This window comes from Sphaerodactylus townsendi, linkage group LG15 (assembly GCF_021028975.2).
Source record: "Sphaerodactylus townsendi isolate TG3544 linkage group LG15, MPM_Stown_v2.3, whole genome shotgun sequence".
NCBI classification, from domain to species: Eukaryota; Metazoa; Chordata; class Lepidosauria; order Squamata; family Sphaerodactylidae; genus Sphaerodactylus; species Sphaerodactylus townsendi.
Window position 1 is genome coordinate 22,381,381 of NC_059439.1, and position 18,003 is coordinate 22,399,383.

General features: G+C 91.8%; 1 protein-coding gene across 1 annotated transcript; it reads left to right on the plus strand.

Moving 5' to 3' along the window:
- The first annotated feature begins 17,349 nt into the window (after nt 1-17,349).
- On the plus strand, nt 17,350-17,964 carry LOC125444082 (olfactory receptor 14A16-like). Its single transcript, XM_048516518.1, has one exon. It carries the CDS (start codon nt 17,350-17,352, stop codon nt 17,962-17,964), a length of 615 nt encoding a protein of 204 aa, XP_048372475.1.
- The last annotated feature ends 39 nt before the right edge of the window (nt 17,965-18,003 follow it).

Consider the following 18,003-nt stretch of genomic DNA (forward strand, 5'->3'; position numbering starts at 1 on the left):
GGGGGGGGGGGGGGGTGGGGGGGGGGGGGGGTGGGGGGGGGGGGGGGTGGGGGGGGGGGGGGGTGGGGGGGGGGGGGGGTGGGGGGGGGGGGGGGTGGGGGGGGGGGGGGGTGGGGGGGGGGGGGGGTGGGGGGGGGGGGGGGTGGGGGGGGGGGGGGGTGGGGGGGGGGGGGGGTGGGGGGGGGGGGGGGTGGGGGGGGGGGGGGGTGGGGGGGGGGGGGGGTGGGGGGGGGGGGGGGTGGGGGGGGGGGGGGGTGGGGGGGGGGGGGGGTGGGGGGGGGGGGGGGTGGGGGGGGGGGGGGGTGGGGGGGGGGGGGGGTGGGGGGGGGGGGGGGTGGGGGGGGGGGGGGGTGGGGGGGGGGGGGGGTGGGGGGGGGGGGGGGTGGGGGGGGGGGGGGGTGGGGGGGGGGGGGGGTGGGGGGGGGGGGGGGTGGGGGGGGGGGGGGGTGGGGGGGGGGGGGGGTGGGGGGGGGGGGGGGTGGGGGGGGGGGGGGGTGGGGGGGGGGGGGGGTGGGGGGGGGGGGGGGTGGGGGGGGGGGGGGGTGGGGGGGGGGGGGGGTGGGGGGGGGGGGGGGTGGGGGGGGGGGGGGGTGGGGGGGGGGGGGGGTGGGGGGGGGGGGGGGTGGGGGGGGGGGGGGGTGGGGGGGGGGGGGGGTGGGGGGGGGGGGGGGTGGGGGGGGGGGGGGGTGGGGGGGGGGGGGGGTGGGGGGGGGGGGGGGTGGGGGGGGGGGGGGGTGGGGGGGGGGGGGGGTGGGGGGGGGGGGGGGTGGGGGGGGGGGGGGGTGGGGGGGGGGGGGGGTGGGGGGGGGGGGGGGTGGGGGGGGGGGGGGGTGGGGGGGGGGGGGGGTGGGGGGGGGGGGGGGTGGGGGGGGGGGGGGGTGGGGGGGGGGGGGGGTGGGGGGGGGGGGGGGTGGGGGGGGGGGGGGGTGGGGGGGGGGGGGGGTGGGGGGGGGGGGGGGTGGGGGGGGGGGGGGGTGGGGGGGGGGGGGGGTGGGGGGGGGGGGGGGTGGGGGGGGGGGGGGGTGGGGGGGGGGGGGGGTGGGGGGGGGGGGGGGTGGGGGGGGGGGGGGGTGGGGGGGGGGGGGGGTGGGGGGGGGGGGGGGTGGGGGGGGGGGGGGGTGGGGGGGGGGGGGGGTGGGGGGGGGGGGGGGTGGGGGGGGGGGGGGGTGGGGGGGGGGGGGGGTGGGGGGGGGGGGGGGTGGGGGGGGGGGGGGGTGGGGGGGGGGGGGGGTGGGGGGGGGGGGGGGTGGGGGGGGGGGGGGGTGGGGGGGGGGGGGGGTGGGGGGGGGGGGGGGTGGGGGGGGGGGGGGGTGGGGGGGGGGGGGGGTGGGGGGGGGGGGGGGTGGGGGGGGGGGGGGGTGGGGGGGGGGGGGGGTGGGGGGGGGGGGGGGTGGGGGGGGGGGGGGGTGGGGGGGGGGGGGGGTGGGGGGGGGGGGGGGTGGGGGGGGGGGGGGGTGGGGGGGGGGGGGGGTGGGGGGGGGGGGGGGTGGGGGGGGGGGGGGGTGGGGGGGGGGGGGGGTGGGGGGGGGGGGGGGTGGGGGGGGGGGGGGGTGGGGGGGGGGGGGGGTGGGGGGGGGGGGGGGTGGGGGGGGGGGGGGGTGGGGGGGGGGGGGGGTGGGGGGGGGGGGGGGTGGGGGGGGGGGGGGGTGGGGGGGGGGGGGGGTGGGGGGGGGGGGGGGTGGGGGGGGGGGGGGGTGGGGGGGGGGGGGGGTGGGGGGGGGGGGGGGTGGGGGGGGGGGGGGGTGGGGGGGGGGGGGGGTGGGGGGGGGGGGGGGTGGGGGGGGGGGGGGGTGGGGGGGGGGGGGGGTGGGGGGGGGGGGGGGTGGGGGGGGGGGGGGGTGGGGGGGGGGGGGGGTGGGGGGGGGGGGGGGTGGGGGGGGGGGGGGGTGGGGGGGGGGGGGGGTGGGGGGGGGGGGGGGTGGGGGGGGGGGGGGGTGGGGGGGGGGGGGGGTGGGGGGGGGGGGGGGTGGGGGGGGGGGGGGGTGGGGGGGGGGGGGGGTGGGGGGGGGGGGGGGTGGGGGGGGGGGGGGGTGGGGGGGGGGGGGGGTGGGGGGGGGGGGGGGTGGGGGGGGGGGGGGGTGGGGGGGGGGGGGGGTGGGGGGGGGGGGGGGTGGGGGGGGGGGGGGGTGGGGGGGGGGGGGGGTGGGGGGGGGGGGGGGTGGGGGGGGGGGGGGGTGGGGGGGGGGGGGGGTGGGGGGGGGGGGGGGTGGGGGGGGGGGGGGGTGGGGGGGGGGGGGGGTGGGGGGGGGGGGGGGTGGGGGGGGGGGGGGGTGGGGGGGGGGGGGGGTGGGGGGGGGGGGGGGTGGGGGGGGGGGGGGGTGGGGGGGGGGGGGGGTGGGGGGGGGGGGGGGTGGGGGGGGGGGGGGGTGGGGGGGGGGGGGGGTGGGGGGGGGGGGGGGTGGGGGGGGGGGGGGGTGGGGGGGGGGGGGGGTGGGGGGGGGGGGGGGTGGGGGGGGGGGGGGGTGGGGGGGGGGGGGGGTGGGGGGGGGGGGGGGTGGGGGGGGGGGGGGGTGGGGGGGGGGGGGGGTGGGGGGGGGGGGGGGTGGGGGGGGGGGGGGGTGGGGGGGGGGGGGGGTGGGGGGGGGGGGGGGTGGGGGGGGGGGGGGGTGGGGGGGGGGGGGGGTGGGGGGGGGGGGGGGTGGGGGGGGGGGGGGGTGGGGGGGGGGGGGGGTGGGGGGGGGGGGGGGTGGGGGGGGGGGGGGGTGGGGGGGGGGGGGGGTGGGGGGGGGGGGGGGTGGGGGGGGGGGGGGGTGGGGGGGGGGGGGGGTGGGGGGGGGGGGGGGTGGGGGGGGGGGGGGGTGGGGGGGGGGGGGGGTGGGGGGGGGGGGGGGTGGGGGGGGGGGGGGGTGGGGGGGGGGGGGGGTGGGGGGGGGGGGGGGTGGGGGGGGGGGGGGGTGGGGGGGGGGGGGGGTGGGGGGGGGGGGGGGTGGGGGGGGGGGGGGGTGGGGGGGGGGGGGGGTGGGGGGGGGGGGGGGTGGGGGGGGGGGGGGGTGGGGGGGGGGGGGGGTGGGGGGGGGGGGGGGTGGGGGGGGGGGGGGGTGGGGGGGGGGGGGGGTGGGGGGGGGGGGGGGTGGGGGGGGGGGGGGGTGGGGGGGGGGGGGGGTGGGGGGGGGGGGGGGTGGGGGGGGGGGGGGGTGGGGGGGGGGGGGGGTGGGGGGGGGGGGGGGTGGGGGGGGGGGGGGGTGGGGGGGGGGGGGGGTGGGGGGGGGGGGGGGTGGGGGGGGGGGGGGGTGGGGGGGGGGGGGGGTGGGGGGGGGGGGGGGTGGGGGGGGGGGGGGGTGGGGGGGGGGGGGGGTGGGGGGGGGGGGGGGTGGGGGGGGGGGGGGGTGGGGGGGGGGGGGGGTGGGGGGGGGGGGGGGTGGGGGGGGGGGGGGGTGGGGGGGGGGGGGGGTGGGGGGGGGGGGGGGTGGGGGGGGGGGGGGGTGGGGGGGGGGGGGGGTGGGGGGGGGGGGGGGTGGGGGGGGGGGGGGGTGGGGGGGGGGGGGGGTGGGGGGGGGGGGGGGTGGGGGGGGGGGGGGGTGGGGGGGGGGGGGGGTGGGGGGGGGGGGGGGTGGGGGGGGGGGGGGGTGGGGGGGGGGGGGGGTGGGGGGGGGGGGGGGTGGGGGGGGGGGGGGGTGGGGGGGGGGGGGGGTGGGGGGGGGGGGGGGTGGGGGGGGGGGGGGGTGGGGGGGGGGGGGGGTGGGGGGGGGGGGGGGTGGGGGGGGGGGGGGGTGGGGGGGGGGGGGGGTGGGGGGGGGGGGGGGTGGGGGGGGGGGGGGGTGGGGGGGGGGGGGGGTGGGGGGGGGGGGGGGTGGGGGGGGGGGGGGGTGGGGGGGGGGGGGGGTGGGGGGGGGGGGGGGTGGGGGGGGGGGGGGGTGGGGGGGGGGGGGGGTGGGGGGGGGGGGGGGTGGGGGGGGGGGGGGGTGGGGGGGGGGGGGGGTGGGGGGGGGGGGGGGTGGGGGGGGGGGGGGGTGGGGGGGGGGGGGGGTGGGGGGGGGGGGGGGTGGGGGGGGGGGGGGGTGGGGGGGGGGGGGGGTGGGGGGGGGGGGGGGTGGGGGGGGGGGGGGGTGGGGGGGGGGGGGGGTGGGGGGGGGGGGGGGTGGGGGGGGGGGGGGGTGGGGGGGGGGGGGGGTGGGGGGGGGGGGGGGTGGGGGGGGGGGGGGGTGGGGGGGGGGGGGGGTGGGGGGGGGGGGGGGTGGGGGGGGGGGGGGGTGGGGGGGGGGGGGGGTGGGGGGGGGGGGGGGTGGGGGGGGGGGGGGGTGGGGGGGGGGGGGGGTGGGGGGGGGGGGGGGTGGGGGGGGGGGGGGGTGGGGGGGGGGGGGGGTGGGGGGGGGGGGGGGTGGGGGGGGGGGGGGGTGGGGGGGGGGGGGGGTGGGGGGGGGGGGGGGTGGGGGGGGGGGGGGGTGGGGGGGGGGGGGGGTGGGGGGGGGGGGGGGTGGGGGGGGGGGGGGGTGGGGGGGGGGGGGGGTGGGGGGGGGGGGGGGTGGGGGGGGGGGGGGGTGGGGGGGGGGGGGGGTGGGGGGGGGGGGGGGTGGGGGGGGGGGGGGGTGGGGGGGGGGGGGGGTGGGGGGGGGGGGGGGTGGGGGGGGGGGGGGGTGGGGGGGGGGGGGGGTGGGGGGGGGGGGGGGTGGGGGGGGGGGGGGGTGGGGGGGGGGGGGGGTGGGGGGGGGGGGGGGTGGGGGGGGGGGGGGGTGGGGGGGGGGGGGGGTGGGGGGGGGGGGGGGTGGGGGGGGGGGGGGGTGGGGGGGGGGGGGGGTGGGGGGGGGGGGGGGTGGGGGGGGGGGGGGGTGGGGGGGGGGGGGGGTGGGGGGGGGGGGGGGTGGGGGGGGGGGGGGGTGGGGGGGGGGGGGGGTGGGGGGGGGGGGGGGTGGGGGGGGGGGGGGGTGGGGGGGGGGGGGGGTGGGGGGGGGGGGGGGTGGGGGGGGGGGGGGGTGGGGGGGGGGGGGGGTGGGGGGGGGGGGGGGTGGGGGGGGGGGGGGGTGGGGGGGGGGGGGGGTGGGGGGGGGGGGGGGTGGGGGGGGGGGGGGGTGGGGGGGGGGGGGGGTGGGGGGGGGGGGGGGTGGGGGGGGGGGGGGGTGGGGGGGGGGGGGGGTGGGGGGGGGGGGGGGTGGGGGGGGGGGGGGGTGGGGGGGGGGGGGGGTGGGGGGGGGGGGGGGTGGGGGGGGGGGGGGGTGGGGGGGGGGGGGGGTGGGGGGGGGGGGGGGTGGGGGGGGGGGGGGGTGGGGGGGGGGGGGGGTGGGGGGGGGGGGGGGTGGGGGGGGGGGGGGGTGGGGGGGGGGGGGGGTGGGGGGGGGGGGGGGTGGGGGGGGGGGGGGGTGGGGGGGGGGGGGGGTGGGGGGGGGGGGGGGTGGGGGGGGGGGGGGGTGGGGGGGGGGGGGGGTGGGGGGGGGGGGGGGTGGGGGGGGGGGGGGGTGGGGGGGGGGGGGGGTGGGGGGGGGGGGGGGTGGGGGGGGGGGGGGGTGGGGGGGGGGGGGGGTGGGGGGGGGGGGGGGTGGGGGGGGGGGGGGGTGGGGGGGGGGGGGGGTGGGGGGGGGGGGGGGTGGGGGGGGGGGGGGGTGGGGGGGGGGGGGGGTGGGGGGGGGGGGGGGTGGGGGGGGGGGGGGGTGGGGGGGGGGGGGGGTGGGGGGGGGGGGGGGTGGGGGGGGGGGGGGGTGGGGGGGGGGGGGGGTGGGGGGGGGGGGGGGTGGGGGGGGGGGGGGGTGGGGGGGGGGGGGGGTGGGGGGGGGGGGGGGTGGGGGGGGGGGGGGGTGGGGGGGGGGGGGGGTGGGGGGGGGGGGGGGTGGGGGGGGGGGGGGGTGGGGGGGGGGGGGGGTGGGGGGGGGGGGGGGTGGGGGGGGGGGGGGGTGGGGGGGGGGGGGGGTGGGGGGGGGGGGGGGTGGGGGGGGGGGGGGGTGGGGGGGGGGGGGGGTGGGGGGGGGGGGGGGTGGGGGGGGGGGGGGGTGGGGGGGGGGGGGGGTGGGGGGGGGGGGGGGTGGGGGGGGGGGGGGGTGGGGGGGGGGGGGGGTGGGGGGGGGGGGGGGTGGGGGGGGGGGGGGGTGGGGGGGGGGGGGGGTGGGGGGGGGGGGGGGTGGGGGGGGGGGGGGGTGGGGGGGGGGGGGGGTGGGGGGGGGGGGGGGTGGGGGGGGGGGGGGGTGGGGGGGGGGGGGGGTGGGGGGGGGGGGGGGTGGGGGGGGGGGGGGGTGGGGGGGGGGGGGGGTGGGGGGGGGGGGGGGTGGGGGGGGGGGGGGGTGGGGGGGGGGGGGGGTGGGGGGGGGGGGGGGTGGGGGGGGGGGGGGGTGGGGGGGGGGGGGGGTGGGGGGGGGGGGGGGTGGGGGGGGGGGGGGGTGGGGGGGGGGGGGGGTGGGGGGGGGGGGGGGTGGGGGGGGGGGGGGGTGGGGGGGGGGGGGGGTGGGGGGGGGGGGGGGTGGGGGGGGGGGGGGGTGGGGGGGGGGGGGGGTGGGGGGGGGGGGGGGTGGGGGGGGGGGGGGGTGGGGGGGGGGGGGGGTGGGGGGGGGGGGGGGTGGGGGGGGGGGGGGGTGGGGGGGGGGGGGGGTGGGGGGGGGGGGGGGTGGGGGGGGGGGGGGGTGGGGGGGGGGGGGGGTGGGGGGGGGGGGGGGTGGGGGGGGGGGGGGGTGGGGGGGGGGGGGGGTGGGGGGGGGGGGGGGTGGGGGGGGGGGGGGGTGGGGGGGGGGGGGGGTGGGGGGGGGGGGGGGTGGGGGGGGGGGGGGGTGGGGGGGGGGGGGGGTGGGGGGGGGGGGGGGTGGGGGGGGGGGGGGGTGGGGGGGGGGGGGGGTGGGGGGGGGGGGGGGTGGGGGGGGGGGGGGGTGGGGGGGGGGGGGGGTGGGGGGGGGGGGGGGTGGGGGGGGGGGGGGGTGGGGGGGGGGGGGGGTGGGGGGGGGGGGGGGTGGGGGGGGGGGGGGGTGGGGGGGGGGGGGGGTGGGGGGGGGGGGGGGTGGGGGGGGGGGGGGGTGGGGGGGGGGGGGGGTGGGGGGGGGGGGGGGTGGGGGGGGGGGGGGGTGGGGGGGGGGGGGGGTGGGGGGGGGGGGGGGTGGGGGGGGGGGGGGGTGGGGGGGGGGGGGGGTGGGGGGGGGGGGGGGTGGGGGGGGGGGGGGGTGGGGGGGGGGGGGGGTGGGGGGGGGGGGGGGTGGGGGGGGGGGGGGGTGGGGGGGGGGGGGGGTGGGGGGGGGGGGGGGTGGGGGGGGGGGGGGGTGGGGGGGGGGGGGGGTGGGGGGGGGGGGGGGTGGGGGGGGGGGGGGGTGGGGGGGGGGGGGGGTGGGGGGGGGGGGGGGTGGGGGGGGGGGGGGGTGGGGGGGGGGGGGGGTGGGGGGGGGGGGGGGTGGGGGGGGGGGGGGGTGGGGGGGGGGGGGGGTGGGGGGGGGGGGGGGTGGGGGGGGGGGGGGGTGGGGGGGGGGGGGGGTGGGGGGGGGGGGGGGTGGGGGGGGGGGGGGGTGGGGGGGGGGGGGGGTGGGGGGGGGGGGGGGTGGGGGGGGGGGGGGGTGGGGGGGGGGGGGGGTGGGGGGGGGGGGGGGTGGGGGGGGGGGGGGGTGGGGGGGGGGGGGGGTGGGGGGGGGGGGGGGTGGGGGGGGGGGGGGGTGGGGGGGGGGGGGGGTGGGGGGGGGGGGGGGTGGGGGGGGGGGGGGGTGGGGGGGGGGGGGGGTGGGGGGGGGGGGGGGTGGGGGGGGGGGGGGGTGGGGGGGGGGGGGGGTGGGGGGGGGGGGGGGTGGGGGGGGGGGGGGGTGGGGGGGGGGGGGGGTGGGGGGGGGGGGGGGTGGGGGGGGGGGGGGGTGGGGGGGGGGGGGGGTGGGGGGGGGGGGGGGTGGGGGGGGGGGGGGGTGGGGGGGGGGGGGGGTGGGGGGGGGGGGGGGTGGGGGGGGGGGGGGGTGGGGGGGGGGGGGGGTGGGGGGGGGGGGGGGTGGGGGGGGGGGGGGGTGGGGGGGGGGGGGGGTGGGGGGGGGGGGGGGTGGGGGGGGGGGGGGGTGGGGGGGGGGGGGGGTGGGGGGGGGGGGGGGTGGGGGGGGGGGGGGGTGGGGGGGGGGGGGGGTGGGGGGGGGGGGGGGTGGGGGGGGGGGGGGGTGGGGGGGGGGGGGGGTGGGGGGGGGGGGGGGTGGGGGGGGGGGGGGGTGGGGGGGGGGGGGGGTGGGGGGGGGGGGGGGTGGGGGGGGGGGGGGGTGGGGGGGGGGGGGGGTGGGGGGGGGGGGGGGTGGGGGGGGGGGGGGGTGGGGGGGGGGGGGGGTGGGGGGGGGGGGGGGTGGGGGGGGGGGGGGGTGGGGGGGGGGGGGGGTGGGGGGGGGGGGGGGTGGGGGGGGGGGGGGGTGGGGGGGGGGGGGGGTGGGGGGGGGGGGGGGTGGGGGGGGGGGGGGGTGGGGGGGGGGGGGGGTGGGGGGGGGGGGGGGTGGGGGGGGGGGGGGGTGGGGGGGGGGGGGGGTGGGGGGGGGGGGGGGTGGGGGGGGGGGGGGGTGGGGGGGGGGGGGGGTGGGGGGGGGGGGGGGTGGGGGGGGGGGGGGGTGGGGGGGGGGGGGGGTGGGGGGGGGGGGGGGTGGGGGGGGGGGGGGGTGGGGGGGGGGGGGGGTGGGGGGGGGGGGGGGTGGGGGGGGGGGGGGGTGGGGGGGGGGGGGGGTGGGGGGGGGGGGGGGTGGGGGGGGGGGGGGGTGGGGGGGGGGGGGGGTGGGGGGGGGGGGGGGTGGGGGGGGGGGGGGGTGGGGGGGGGGGGGGGTGGGGGGGGGGGGGGGTGGGGGGGGGGGGGGGTGGGGGGGGGGGGGGGTGGGGGGGGGGGGGGGTGGGGGGGGGGGGGGGTGGGGGGGGGGGGGGGTGGGGGGGGGGGGGGGTGGGGGGGGGGGGGGGTGGGGGGGGGGGGGGGTGGGGGGGGGGGGGGGTGGGGGGGGGGGGGGGTGGGGGGGGGGGGGGGTGGGGGGGGGGGGGGGTGGGGGGGGGGGGGGGTGGGGGGGGGGGGGGGTGGGGGGGGGGGGGGGTGGGGGGGGGGGGGGGTGGGGGGGGGGGGGGGTGGGGGGGGGGGGGGGTGGGGGGGGGGGGGGGTGGGGGGGGGGGGGGGTGGGGGGGGGGGGGGGTGGGGGGGGGGGGGGGTGGGGGGGGGGGGGGGTGGGGGGGGGGGGGGGTGGGGGGGGGGGGGGGTGGGGGGGGGGGGGGGTGGGGGGGGGGGGGGGTGGGGGGGGGGGGGGGTGGGGGGGGGGGGGGGTGGGGGGGGGGGGGGGTGGGGGGGGGGGGGGGTGGGGGGGGGGGGGGGTGGGGGGGGGGGGGGGTGGGGGGGGGGGGGGGTGGGGGGGGGGGGGGGTGGGGGGGGGGGGGGGTGGGGGGGGGGGGGGGTGGGGGGGGGGGGGGGTGGGGGGGGGGGGGGGTGGGGGGGGGGGGGGGTGGGGGGGGGGGGGGGTGGGGGGGGGGGGGGGTGGGGGGGGGGGGGGGTGGGGGGGGGGGGGGGTGGGGGGGGGGGGGGGTGGGGGGGGGGGGGGGTGGGGGGGGGGGGGGGTGGGGGGGGGGGGGGGTGGGGGGGGGGGGGGGTGGGGGGGGGGGGGGGTGGGGGGGGGGGGGGGTGGGGGGGGGGGGGGGTGGGGGGGGGGGGGGGTGGGGGGGGGGGGGGGTGGGGGGGGGGGGGGGTGGGGGGGGGGGGGGGTGGGGGGGGGGGGGGGTGGGGGGGGGGGGGGGTGGGGGGGGGGGGGGGTGGGGGGGGGGGGGGGTGGGGGGGGGGGGGGGTGGGGGGGGGGGGGGGTGGGGGGGGGGGGGGGTGGGGGGGGGGGGGGGTGGGGGGGGGGGGGGGTGGGGGGGGGGGGGGGTGGGGGGGGGGGGGGGTGGGGGGGGGGGGGGGTGGGGGGGGGGGGGGGTGGGGGGGGGGGGGGGTGGGGGGGGGGGGGGGTGGGGGGGGGGGGGGGTGGGGGGGGGGGGGGGTGGGGGGGGGGGGGGGTGGGGGGGGGGGGGGGTGGGGGGGGGGGGGGGTGGGGGGGGGGGGGGGTGGGGGGGGGGGGGGGTGGGGGGGGGGGGGGGTGGGGGGGGGGGGGGGTGGGGGGGGGGGGGGGTGGGGGGGGGGGGGGGTGGGGGGGGGGGGGGGTGGGGGGGGGGGGGGGTGGGGGGGGGGGGGGGTGGGGGGGGGGGGGGGTGGGGGGGGGGGGGGGTGGGGGGGGGGGGGGGTGGGGGGGGGGGGGGGTGGGGGGGGGGGGGGGTGGGGGGGGGGGGGGGTGGGGGGGGGGGGGGGTGGGGGGGGGGGGGGGTGGGGGGGGGGGGGGGTGGGGGGGGGGGGGGGTGGGGGGGGGGGGGGGTGGGGGGGGGGGGGGGTGGGGGGGGGGGGGGGTGGGGGGGGGGGGGGGTGGGGGGGGGGGGGGGTGGGGGGGGGGGGGGGTGGGGGGGGGGGGGGGTGGGGGGGGGGGGGGGTGGGGGGGGGGGGGGGTGGGGGGGGGGGGGGGTGGGGGGGGGGGGGGGTGGGGGGGGGGGGGGGTGGGGGGGGGGGGGGGTGGGGGGGGGGGGGGGTGGGGGGGGGGGGGGGTGGGGGGGGGGGGGGGTGGGGGGGGGGGGGGGTGGGGGGGGGGGGGGGTGGGGGGGGGGGGGGGTGGGGGGGGGGGGGGGTGGGGGGGGGGGGGGGTGGGGGGGGGGGGGGGTGGGGGGGGGGGGGGGTGGGGGGGGGGGGGGGTGGGGGGGGGGGGGGGTGGGGGGGGGGGGGGGTGGGGGGGGGGGGGGGTGGGGGGGGGGGGGGGTGGGGGGGGGGGGGGGTGGGGGGGGGGGGGGGTGGGGGGGGGGGGGGGTGGGGGGGGGGGGGGGTGGGGGGGGGGGGGGGTGGGGGGGGGGGGGGGTGGGGGGGGGGGGGGGTGGGGGGGGGGGGGGGTGGGGGGGGGGGGGGGTGGGGGGGGGGGGGGGTGGGGGGGGGGGGGGGTGGGGGGGGGGGGGGGTGGGGGGGGGGGGGGGTGGGGGGGGGGGGGGGTGGGGGGGGGGGGGGGTGGGGGGGGGGGGGGGTGGGGGGGGGGGGGGGTGGGGGGGGGGGGGGGTGGGGGGGGGGGGGGGTGGGGGGGGGGGGGGGTGGGGGGGGGGGGGGGTGGGGGGGGGGGGGGGTGGGGGGGGGGGGGGGTGGGGGGGGGGGGGGGTGGGGGGGGGGGGGGGTGGGGGGGGGGGGGGGTGGGGGGGGGGGGGGGTGGGGGGGGGGGGGGGTGGGGGGGGGGGGGGGTGGGGGGGGGGGGGGGTGGGGGGGGGGGGGGGTGGGGGGGGGGGGGGGTGGGGGGGGGGGGGGGTGGGGGGGGGGGGGGGTGGGGGGGGGGGGGGGTGGGGGGGGGGGGGGGTGGGGGGGGGGGGGGGTGGGGGGGGGGGGGGGTGGGGGGGGGGGGGGGTGGGGGGGGGGGGGGGTGGGGGGGGGGGGGGGTGGGGGGGGGGGGGGGTGGGGGGGGGGGGGGGTGGGGGGGGGGGGGGGTGGGGGGGGGGGGGGGTGGGGGGGGGGGGGGGTGGGGGGGGGGGGGGGTGGGGGGGGGGGGGGGTGGGGGGGGGGGGGGGTGGGGGGGGGGGGGGGTGGGGGGGGGGGGGGGTGGGGGGGGGGGGGGGTGGGGGGGGGGGGGGGTGGGGGGGGGGGGGGGTGGGGGGGGGGGGGGGTGGGGGGGGGGGGGGGTGGGGGGGGGGGGGGGTGGGGGGGGGGGGGGGTGGGGGGGGGGGGGGGTGGGGGGGGGGGGGGGTGGGGGGGGGGGGGGGTGGGGGGGGGGGGGGGTGGGGGGGGGGGGGGGTGGGGGGGGGGGGGGGTGGGGGGGGGGGGGGGTGGGGGGGGGGGGGGGTGGGGGGGGGGGGGGGTGGGGGGGGGGGGGGGTGGGGGGGGGGGGGGGTGGGGGGGGGGGGGGGTGGGGGGGGGGGGGGGTGGGGGGGGGGGGGGGTGGGGGGGGGGGGGGGTGGGGGGGGGGGGGGGTGGGGGGGGGGGGGGGTGGGGGGGGGGGGGGGTGGGGGGGGGGGGGGGTGGGGGGGGGGGGGGGTGGGGGGGGGGGGGGGTGGGGGGGGGGGGGGGTGGGGGGGGGGGGGGGTGGGGGGGGGGGGGGGTGGGGGGGGGGGGGGGTGGGGGGGGGGGGGGGTGGGGGGGGGGGGGGGTGGGGGGGGGGGGGGGTGGGGGGGGGGGGGGGTGGGGGGGGGGGGGGGTGGGGGGGGGGGGGGGTGGGGGGGGGGGGGGGTGGGGGGGGGGGGGGGTGGGGGGGGGGGGGGGTGGGGGGGGGGGGGGGTGGGGGGGGGGGGGGGTGGGGGGGGGGGGGGGTGGGGGGGGGGGGGGGTGGGGGGGGGGGGGGGTGGGGGGGGGGGGGGGTGGGGGGGGGGGGGGGTGGGGGGGGGGGGGGGTGGGGGGGGGGGGGGGTGGGGGGGGGGGGGGGTGGGGGGGGGGGGGGGTGGGGGGGGGGGGGGGTGGGGGGGGGGGGGGGTGGGGGGGGGGGGGGGTGGGGGGGGGGGGGGGTGGGGGGGGGGGGGGGTGGGGGGGGGGGGGGGTGGGGGGGGGGGGGGGTGGGGGGGGGGGGGGGTGGGGGGGGGGGGGGGTGGGGGGGGGGGGGGGTGGGGGGGGGGGGGGGTGGGGGGGGGGGGGGGTGGGGGGGGGGGGGGGTGGGGGGGGGGGGGGGTGGGGGGGGGGGGGGGTGGGGGGGGGGGGGGGTGGGGGGGGGGGGGGGTGGGGGGGGGGGGGGGTGGGGGGGGGGGGGGGTGGGGGGGGGGGGGGGTGGGGGGGGGGGGGGGTGGGGGGGGGGGGGGGTGGGGGGGGGGGGGGGTGGGGGGGGGGGGGGGTGGGGGGGGGGGGGGGTGGGGGGGGGGGGGGGTGGGGGGGGGGGGGGGTGGGGGGGGGGGGGGGTGGGGGGGGGGGGGGGTGGGGGGGGGGGGGGGTGGGGGGGGGGGGGGGTGGGGGGGGGGGGGGGTGGGGGGGGGGGGGGGTGGGGGGGGGGGGGGGTGGGGGGGGGGGGGGGTGGGGGGGGGGGGGGGTGGGGGGGGGGGGGGGTGGGGGGGGGGGGGGGTGGGGGGGGGGGGGGGTGGGGGGGGGGGGGGGTGGGGGGGGGGGGGGGTGGGGGGGGGGGGGGGTGGGGGGGGGGGGGGGTGGGGGGGGGGGGGGGTGGGGGGGGGGGGGGGTGGGGGGGGGGGGGGGTGGGGGGGGGGGGGGGTGGGGGGGGGGGGGGGTGGGGGGGGGGGGGGGTGGGGGGGGGGGGGGGTGGGGGGGGGGGGGGGTGGGGGGGGGGGGGGGTGGGGGGGGGGGGGGGTGGGGGGGGGGGGGGGTGGGGGGGGGGGGGGGTGGGGGGGGGGGGGGGTGGGGGGGGGGGGGGGTGGGGGGGGGGGGGGGTGGGGGGGGGGGGGGGTGGGGGGGGGGGGGGGTGGGGGGGGGGGGGGGTGGGGGGGGGGGGGGGTGGGGGGGGGGGGGGGTGGGGGGGGGGGGGGGTGGGGGGGGGGGGGGGTGGGGGGGGGGGGGGGTGGGGGGGGGGGGGGGTGGGGGGGGGGGGGGGTGGGGGGGGGGGGGGGTGGGGGGGGGGGGGGGTGGGGGGGGGGGGGGGTGGGGGGGGGGGGGGGTGGGGGGGGGGGGGGGTGGGGGGGGGGGGGGGTGGGGGGGGGGGGGGGTGGGGGGGGGGGGGGGTGGGGGGGGGGGGGGGTGGGGGGGGGGGGGGGTGGGGGGGGGGGGGGGTGGGGGGGGGGGGGGGTGGGGGGGGGGGGGGGTGGGGGGGGGGGGGGGTGGGGGGGGGGGGGGGTGGGGGGGGGGGGGGGTGGGGGGGGGGGGGGGTGGGGGGGGGGGGGGGTGGGGGGGGGGGGGGGTGGGGGGGGGGGGGGGTGGGGGGGGGGGGGGGTGGGGGGGGGGGGGGGTGGGGGGGGGGGGGGGTGGGGGGGGGGGGGGGTGGGGGGGGGGGGGGGTGGGGGGGGGGGGGGGTGGGGGGGGGGGGGGGTGGGGGGGGGGGGGGGTGGGGGGGGGGGGGGGTGGGGGGGGGGGGGGGTGGGGGGGGGGGGGGGTGGGGGGGGGGGGGGGTGGGGGGGGGGGGGGGTGGGGGGGGGGGGGGGTGGGGGGGGGGGGGGGTGGGGGGGGGGGGGGGTGGGGGGGGGGGGGGGTGGGGGGGGGGGGGGGTGGGGGGGGGGGGGGGTGGGGGGGGGGGGGGGTGGGGGGGGGGGGGGGTGGGGGGGGGGGGGGGTGGGGGGGGGGGGGGGTGGGGGGGGGGGGGGGTGGGGGGGGGGGGGGGTGGGGGGGGGGGGGGGTGGGGGGGGGGGGGGGTGGGGGGGGGGGGGGGTGGGGGGGGGGGGGGGTGGGGGGGGGGGGGGGTGGGGGGGGGGGGGGGTGGGGGGGGGGGGGGGTGGGGGGGGGGGGGGGTGGGGGGGGGGGGGGGTGGGGGGGGGGGGGGGTGGGGGGGGGGGGGGGTGGGGGGGGGGGGGGGTGGGGGGGGGGGGGGGTGGGGGGGGGGGGGGGTGGGGGGGGGGGGGGGTGGGGGGGGGGGGGGGTGGGGGGGGGGGGGGGTGGGGGGGGGGGGGGGTGGGGGGGGGGGGGGGTGGGGGGGGGGGGGGGTGGGGGGGGGGGGGGGTGGGGGGGGGGGGGGGTGGGGGGGGGGGGGGGTGGGGGGGGGGGGGGGTGGGGGGGGGGGGGGGTGGGGGGGGGGGGGGGTGGGGGGGGGGGGGGGTGGGGGGGGGGGGGGGTGGGGGGGGGGGGGGGTGGGGGGGGGGGGGGGTGGGGGGGGGGGGGGGTGGGGGGGGGGGGGGGTGGGGGGGGGGGGGGGTGGGGGGGGGGGGGGGTGGGGGGGGGGGGGGGTGGGGGGGGGGGGGGGTGGGGGGGGGGGGGGGTGGGGGGGGGGGGGGGTGGGGGGGGGGGGGGGTGGGGGGGGGGGGGGGTGGGGGGGGGGGGGGGTGGGGGGGGGGGGGGGTGGGGGGGGGGGGGGGTGGGGGGGGGGGGGGGTGGGGGGGGGGGGGGGTGGGGGGGGGGGGGGGTGGGGGGGGGGGGGGGTGGGGGGGGGGGGGGGTGGGGGGGGGGGGGGGTGGGGGGGGGGGGGGGTGGGGGGGGGGGGGGGTGGGGGGGGGGGGGGGTGGGGGGGGGGGGGGGTGGGGGGGGGGGGGGGTGGGGGGGGGGGGGGGTGGGGGGGGGGGGGGGTGGGGGGGGGGGGGGGTGGGGGGGGGGGGGGGTGGGGGGGGGGGGGGGTGGGGGGGGGGGGGGGTGGGGGGGGGGGGGGGTGGGGGGGGGGGGGGGTGGGGGGGGGGGGGGGTGGGGGGGGGGGGGGGTGGGGGGGGGGGGGGGTGGGGGGGGGGGGGGGTGGGGGGGGGGGGGGGTGGGGGGGGGGGGGGGTGGGGGGGGGGGGGGGTGGGGGGGGGGGGGGGTGGGGGGGGGGGGGGGTGGGGGGGGGGGGGGGTGGGGGGGGGGGGGGGTGGGGGGGGGGGGGGGTGGGGGGGGGGGGGGGTGGGGGGGGGGGGGGGTGGGGGGGGGGGGGGGTGGGGGGGGGGGGGGGTGGGGGGGGGGGGGGGTGGGGGGGGGGGGGGGTGGGGGGGGGGGGGGGTGGGGGGGGGGGGGGGTGGGGGGGGGGGGGGGTGGGGGGGGGGGGGGGTGGGGGGGGGGGGGGGTGGGGGGGGGGGGGGGTGGGGGGGGGGGGGGGTGGGGGGGGGGGGGGGTGGGGGGGGGGGGGGGTGGGGGGGGGGGGGGGTGGGGGGGGGGGGGGGTGGGGGGGGGGGGGGGTGGGGGGGGGGGGGGGTGGGGGGGGGGGGGGGTGGGGGGGGGGGGGGGTGGGGGGGGGGGGGGGTGGGGGGGGGGGGGGGTGGGGGGGGGGGGGGGTGGGGGGGGGGGGGGGTGGGGGGGGGGGGGGGTGGGGGGGGGGGGGGGTGGGGGGGGGGGGGGGTGGGGGGGGGGGGGGGTGGGGGGGGGGGGGGGTGGGGGGGGGGGGGGGTGGGGGGGGGGGGGGGTGGGGGGGGGGGGGGGTGGGGGGGGGGGGGGGTGGGGGGGGGGGGGGGTGGGGGGGGGGGGGGGTGGGGGGGGGGGGGGGTGGGGGGGGGGGGGGGTGGGGGGGGGGGGGGGTGGGGGGGGGGGGGGGTGGGGGGGGGGGGGGGTGGGGGGGGGGGGGGGTGGGGGGGGGGGGGGGTGGGGGGGGGGGGGGGTGGGGGGGGGGGGGGGTGGGGGGGGGGGGGGGTGGGGGGGGGGGGGGGTGGGGGGGGGGGGGGGTGGGGGGGGGGGGGGGTGGGGGGGGGGGGGGGTGGGGGGGGGGGGGGGTGGGGGGGGGGGGGGGTGGGGGGGGGGGGGGGTGGGGGGGGGGGGGGGTGGGGGGGGGGGGGGGTGGGGGGGGGGGGGGGTGGGGGGGGGGGGGGGTGGGGGGGGGGGGGGGTGGGGGGGGGGGGGGGTGGGGGGGGGGGGGGGTGGGGGGGGGGGGGGGTGGGGGGGGGGGGGGGTGGGGGGGGGGGGGGGTGGGGGGGGGGGGGGGTGGGGGGGGGGGGGGGTGGGGGGGGGGGGGGGTGGGGGGGGGGGGGGGTGGGGGGGGGGGGGGGTGGGGGGGGGGGGGGGTGGGGGGGGGGGGGGGTGGGGGGGGGGGGGGGTGGGGGGGGGGGGGGGTGGGGGGGGGGGGGGGTGGGGGGGGGGGGGGGTGGGGGGGGGGGGGGGTGGGGGGGGGGGGGGGTGGGGGGGGGGGGGGGTGGGGGGGGGGGGGGGTGGGGGGGGGGGGGGGTGGGGGGGGGGGGGGGTGGGGGGGGGGGGGGGTGGGGGGGGGGGGGGGTGGGGGGGGGGGGGGGTGGGGGGGGGGGGGGGTGGGGGGGGGGGGGGGTGGGGGGGGGGGGGGGTGGGGGGGGGGGGGGGTGGGGGGGGGGGGGGGTGGGGGGGGGGGGGGGTGGGGGGGGGGGGGGGTGGGGGGGGGGGGGGGTGGGGGGGGGGGGGGGTGGGGGGGGGGGGGGGTGGGGGGGGGGGGGGGTGGGGGGGGGGGGGGGTGGGGGGGGGGGGGGGTGGGGGGGGGGGGGGGTGGGGGGGGGGGGGGGTGGGGGGGGGGGGGGGTGGGGGGGGGGGGGGGTGGGGGGGGGGGGGGGTGGGGGGGGGGGGGGGTGGGGGGGGGGGGGGGTGGGGGGGGGGGGGGGTGGGGGGGGGGGGGGGTGGGGGGGGGGGGGGGTGGGGGGGGGGGGGGGTGGGGGGGGGGGGGGGTGGGGGGGGGGGGGGGTGGGGGGGGGGGGGGGTGGGGGGGGGGGGGGGTGGGGGGGGGGGGGGGTGGGGGGGGGGGGGGGTGGGGGGGGGGGGGGGTGGGGGGGGGGGGGGGTGGGGGGGGGGGGGGGTGGGGGGGGGGGGGGGTGGGGGGGGGGGGGGGTGGGGGGGGGGGGGGGTGGGGGGGGGGGGGGGTGGGGGGGGGGGGGGGTGGGGGGGGGGGGGGGTGGGGGGGGGGGGGCCCCGGTGGGGGTTAGGGGGGGGGGCGCGGTGGGGGGGGGGGGGGGGGGGGGGGGGTGTTCGGGGGGGGGGTGGGGGGGGGAACAGTAATGGCATACGATCGGTATGTGGCTATCTGCAATCCATTGCAATATGAGACTATTATGCATAGAGGAGCCTGCATTCAGATGGCGGTCAGTGCATGGATTGCTGGTATACTCTATGGTGTGTTACACAGTGGAGGAACTTTTGCTATCACCTTTTGCTCCAACATCATCGATCAGTTCTTCTGTGAAGCATCACAGATTCTAAAACTTGCATGTTCAAACATGTATCTAGTTGAAGTGGGAGTGATTATATTGAGCACTTTCTTAGGACTGGGATGCTTCAGCTACATCATTTTTACCTATGTACTGATTTTTCGAGCAGTGCTCAGAATCCCTTCCATGCATGGTCAGAAAAAAGCCATCTCCACTTGTCTTCCCCACCTCACTGTGATCTCTTTGCTTATCTTGACTGGCATCTTTGCCTATGGGCGGCCTCAGAGTTACAGTTCATCTGACCTGAATGTTCTTTCTGCAATAATTTATGCTATAATTCCCCCCTTGCTCAATCCATTCATTTATAGCATGAGAAACAAGGAAATCAAGACTGCATTGCTGAAGTTCTCTAATTGTGGGCATTTTTGTAAAATTATTGCTAGGAATGTTTTTCTACAAAAATGAGATGGAATATCCTGCAGCAGAGAATTTGTAGGGGCTTCA